The sequence below is a fragment of the Frankliniella occidentalis genome, unplaced genomic scaffold (genome assembly GCF_000697945.3).
Source record: "Frankliniella occidentalis isolate FOCC.00 unplaced genomic scaffold, Focc_3.1 Scaffold69, whole genome shotgun sequence".
In the NCBI taxonomy this organism is placed as follows: Eukaryota; Metazoa; Arthropoda; class Insecta; order Thysanoptera; family Thripidae; genus Frankliniella; species Frankliniella occidentalis.
This window is the reverse complement of record NW_026267199.1, coordinates 553,653-558,224: the sequence shown is the minus strand read 5'-3', so window position 1 is coordinate 558,224 and position 4,572 is coordinate 553,653. Positions and strand designations below refer to the sequence as shown.

The 4,572-nt window shown below is 56.5% G+C and overlaps 1 protein-coding gene across 1 annotated transcript in view; it reads left to right on the top strand.

Annotated features, from left to right (window-relative positions):
• LOC113203912 (uncharacterized) overlaps positions 1-4,323 on the top strand; it is a gene marked incomplete at its 3' end in the record, with an annotated part of 18,981 nt that extends 14,658 nt beyond the window's left edge. The window contains 7 exon segments of the mRNA XM_052268437.1: positions 847-1,251; positions 1,409-1,666; positions 2,188-2,508; positions 2,792-3,163; positions 3,236-3,355; positions 3,435-3,740; positions 3,867-4,323. Coding sequence (XP_052124397.1) covers positions 847-1,251; positions 1,409-1,666; positions 2,188-2,508; positions 2,792-3,163; positions 3,236-3,355; positions 3,435-3,740; positions 3,867-4,323 — 2,239 coding nt within the window.
• Positions 4,324-4,572: the final 249 nt, after the last annotated feature.

Genomic DNA, 4,572 nt, shown 5'->3' with positions numbered 1-4,572 from the left:
AACAGGGGATATCGGAGCTTTGGGTAGGCGTAACGACGTCATACACATTGCGTTTTATAGTTAAAAGTATGCGCTAGAAAACGGTATACTCGGTTTTGCTTTTAAAACTGTGTGTTCTCTAAAATTAATTACGCAAATCACCCTTAGTTTAGGCCCGCTACACTAGGATGCCCCCTTAATACGTGGGTCCGCCGGGTCAATACAACTTCAATATTTGTGTATCATCTTCGAACCCACACAGGAGAGGGTGCGCCCTATTAGTACTTGACCCTCCATCGACCCTTTTGGCACCTTTTTTTCCCGTACTCTCCTGATAATTCTGTGGTGTCGAACTTTAGTTATACAGGACCGAATGTCGTGGACGATATACAGTGCTGCCTCGATCTTGACTGGGGAATCAGGACCGGACTTCAGCTTAGAGAGAACGGCCCGAAAGTTAGCCACATGTTGCCAGTCTATTGTGACGACGCGCGCCCGGGCACCAGCCAGTTGTAAATGCTTTGTCTACCGGCCGGCCGGCGAGCTCGCGCGAGCTCGGAAGGTTGTAAACCCCCTTCCGTAAGCAGGGACCGCCACAAAATTTCAGCTTAGATCGGGGCAGCCTAGATCGGGGCAATACTGTAGGTCAAAGTGCAATCATGCACCCAGAAACCCGTTTAGTGCATGACAACAAATTTAAAACCGGTTAAATTTTAGCTCTCTGTAAACCAAATTCTAAACGTGTTGGTGATGTAGAAATAGTGAAGATTAGCTTAGTTTGATTGGTCCTACCACATTTGGTTAAAAGCGAGTGGTGCCAAACAAGTACGGTTTCAGGGAGTAACTTGTATTTCCTTTGGTGTGCAGATGAAGGCGAGCGAGCCCGCCATCAACGTGCCAAACAGCACGGGCGCCACTCCGCTCATGATGGCCGTGGTGAACGAGTGGAACGAGGGCGTGAGCGAGCTGCTGCTGGCCAACGCGGACGTGGCGGCGCGCGACCTGAGCGGCGCCACGGTGCTGCACGAGGCGGCGGCGCACGCCGACAGCCAGCTGCTGCGCGAGCTGCTCTCCATCGAGGAGGCCATGCAGGTGCTGGACGCGGAGCGCGAGGACGGCCTCACGCCGCTCTTCGTGGCCGTCGAGTCCAGCAGCACGGAGCGCGTGCAGCGCTTCATGGAGGCGGGCGCGAGGCTCACGCACACCCTGCCCGACGGCGTCAACATCGTGCACCGGGCCGTGCAGCTCTACAACAGCACAAACTTGTCAGAGGTGAGGCTCGACCGAGCGAGAGGTTCATTGTTATAAATTAGAGCGGACACAGATTTTCCTGAAGTTCCTTGATTTTTTTTCTGATTTTTTCATTGGTTTTTCTGATTTTTGAAAAAGTTGCCTGATTCTCCCTTGATTTTTTTTTCGATCAATCTAGCACGAGGAGATGGTGCGGCTGCTGGCTGACCGGCTGGGCAGCTCGGTGTCGGTGGAGGAGCGCTCGCTGCTGGACGCGCTGCAGAGCGGCGCGCAGGACCCCGGGCTGGCGCCCGTGCACATGGCGGCCAAGAACGGCCACGACTCCGTGGTGGACGTGCTCATCCGCAACGGCAGCAACCCGCGCGTCAGGACGGTGCGGGAGGCGCCGCTGTACGCCGCCACCGCCCTGCACCTCGCAGCGCAGTACGGTCACATCGTTAGTATAGAAACACACACAACACACCCCCCGTGACGTCATGGAGGGATTAGTCAACGCCTGACACTGGCGCCATAGCGTCGTATTCTAACGCTCGTGTATTTGGGGTTCATGTTGAATGTCTACAATCTTCGCTCGACACATTCGGTGCCGTTGAAGATGTCCTCCCGCTAAACGTCTCACGAGGCGACGCGACGCCAAGCGCCTGCCACGCGCTGGGTAGGCCGACCCGCCGAGCAGCCGTGTGGAGTCGGCGGCCCGCCCGGAGGGGGACTTCGCAGCTCGGGGAGCGTACTTACCTTCACTGTGGGGTCACTGTTCATTCAGTCGTTGTTGCGGGAAATCCTCCTTAAAAACTTATCTAATTTTTCTTTGTTTTTCTTTCCTTTTTATGAGAAAGAGAAGGGGCCATCTTCTTTCTCTTCGCACAACAACAAGCGATTATGATTATGGATTTCCTGAATTCCTTGAATCTTCTTTAACGGCACCTTCATCAAGCCGCCCGACTTTCGCTTTTCCAGAGCGTGGTGTCGCTGCTGGTGCACGCGGACCGCAAGCTGCTCTCCACCAAGGACGGGCGCGAGTGGCGGCCCATCCACATGGCGGCGCACTTCGCGCAGCGCGAGGTGCTGCGGTTCATGATCAAGGAGGGCGCTGACCTCGCCACCGGGGTGCGCGACGAGCAGAACCGCTCGTGCTCGGCGCTGTCCCTGCTCGTGCACAGCGTGGCCAAGCCCGTCGACTTCCTCGAGGAGCTGCTCGACGAGAGCATCGCGCTCAACGAGTACCCCGTGAGCGACCACCGCGCCCAGATCGACGTCCGATATGACATCCTCATACCGGTATGTTCTCACTCTCGTCTCCGCGCGGGAAAAAAATATTAGCTGTACAGCCAAACCAATAGCTAAACGAGAAATAAGTAATTATTAGGCGCGTTGTTACTAAAAAATAGCTTCTGCTACATATCTAAATTTTGAACCACACACCAAAATGTTTACCGGCAGAGCTAGTTACTTATTGAATTCTTTTGCTATTGTTTAGCTATTTGGCTAATCTTTTCTTCCGCGCATTGACCTCCTGATTCTCTGTAAACCGACACGTCATCGCGACATGTGCTTGTGCCAGACGGAGGACGGGCAGGGCCTGCCCAAGTCCAGCCGGGGCGAGGCCTGTCCACTGCGGGGAGAGGAGCCCCACCAGCACGGCGGCGTGCACCAGGTCCGCCGGCAGATGCGTGTCATCGACGCCATCCTGGAGAGCGGCAACTACTTCGGCCAGCAGAACCTACTGCAGCACCCGCTCGTGGAGAGCTTCCTCACGCTCAAGTGGAAGAAGATGGCGCCCTTCTTCTACGCCATCGTGGCGGTGCACGTGCTCTTCGTGTGCGCGCTCACGGGTCTTGTGGCGCAGATCTACTGGTGGGCGGGCGACCAGGGCGCGGGCGTACAGGTGGCCCGCGTGGCCGTGTTCGTCACGACTGTGATAATAGCTCTACAGGTAAGTGGCTTTTGCAGTCTGTTCAACACGGAGTGACCACCATATGCGTTTGACACGGGTTATCTGCTTCAGGAAGTGCTGCACCTCATCCAGCTCCGTCTGATGTACATCCGAGACTTGGAGTCGTGGCTCAAGTGGATTGCCATATCGCTGTCCGTGGTCGTGGCCTTCGTCGTGTTCGAGGGCGTGGAGGTGAGTGGTACACATGATCACTTGTTGATAATGATCACATTTGGAGCAGTAATCATTGCCCGTACTGCTGTGCTTGCAGTCGGCCTCCGCCTCGCCGACCGTGTCAGTCCCCACGGCGGCCGAGGACGCCTCGCTGGACGGGGCGGTCGCCAACGCGGACCTCGAGTCCGCGGGGGCGTCGTCCGCCGGTGCCAACGGCGGCGGGGTGGTCGGTGGGGTCCCGTACGAGTCGCGGAGCGGCCGCCTGGGGGACCGCTGGGAGCGCCACGTCACCACCCTGGCCGTGCTCATGGCCTACACCGAGCTGCTGCTGCTCCTGTGCCGCTTCCCCCGCTGGGGCCTCCGTGTGCTCATGTTTTACAAAGTGGCCATCAACGTAATCAAGGTAGCTGATTTTACACTGCTGTGTACATCGCTTGTTTTGAGTGAAGTACACGTCGGTCGGAGGTCCCTCTCCACCAGAATGGGCTCCCTGCTTCACCATTGATGGTCGTTTCGCTGTCGCTCGCAGATGTTGCTGACCTTCTCCTTCCTCATCGTCGGCTTTGGACTGAGCTTCTTCGTGCAGTTCCGGGGCGAAGAACCCTTCCCGACGCTCCTCGAGTCCATGGGCAAGACCATCGTCATGGGCACGTCCGAGTTCGACTACGGCGACATCTTCGCCGGCTCCAACGACACGATCGTCGGCCGCATGTTGTTTTTCATCTTCCTGCTGCTCGTGCCCGTGGTGCTGATGAACCTGCTGGTGGGTCTGGCCGTGTCGGACATCGCCACGCTCGAGACCAAGGGCCGCAAGCGTGGTCTCGTGAAGCAGGCTGAGTTCCTCAGCACGCTGGAGCGGCTCGTGTACTCGCACTCGGTGCGCTGGTGCATCCCGTCCAGGATGCGCGCGCGGCTGCCCATCTACATCCCCGTCAGCCGGACCGTCGTCATCTACCCGGGACAGTCGCTGCGCATCATCTTCGAGGCGAGTGAGACGTAGGGAGACTACTTATTGAAATGTGTCTAAATAGTGTAACCGGCGTCAAAGCGATAGGGCCAGGTGGGGGAAGAATGAAACACTTTACGTACTTGCTCTCTTTTCAGGCATTTTTAATTAGTCATTTGATATGTCCTACTGCTTCTGGACGATGAAACACAGTCTCAATAATTACATTACGTCGTAATTTTCATTACACAATCTCTACTGTGTGCACGACACGAGATAATGTGGGTCT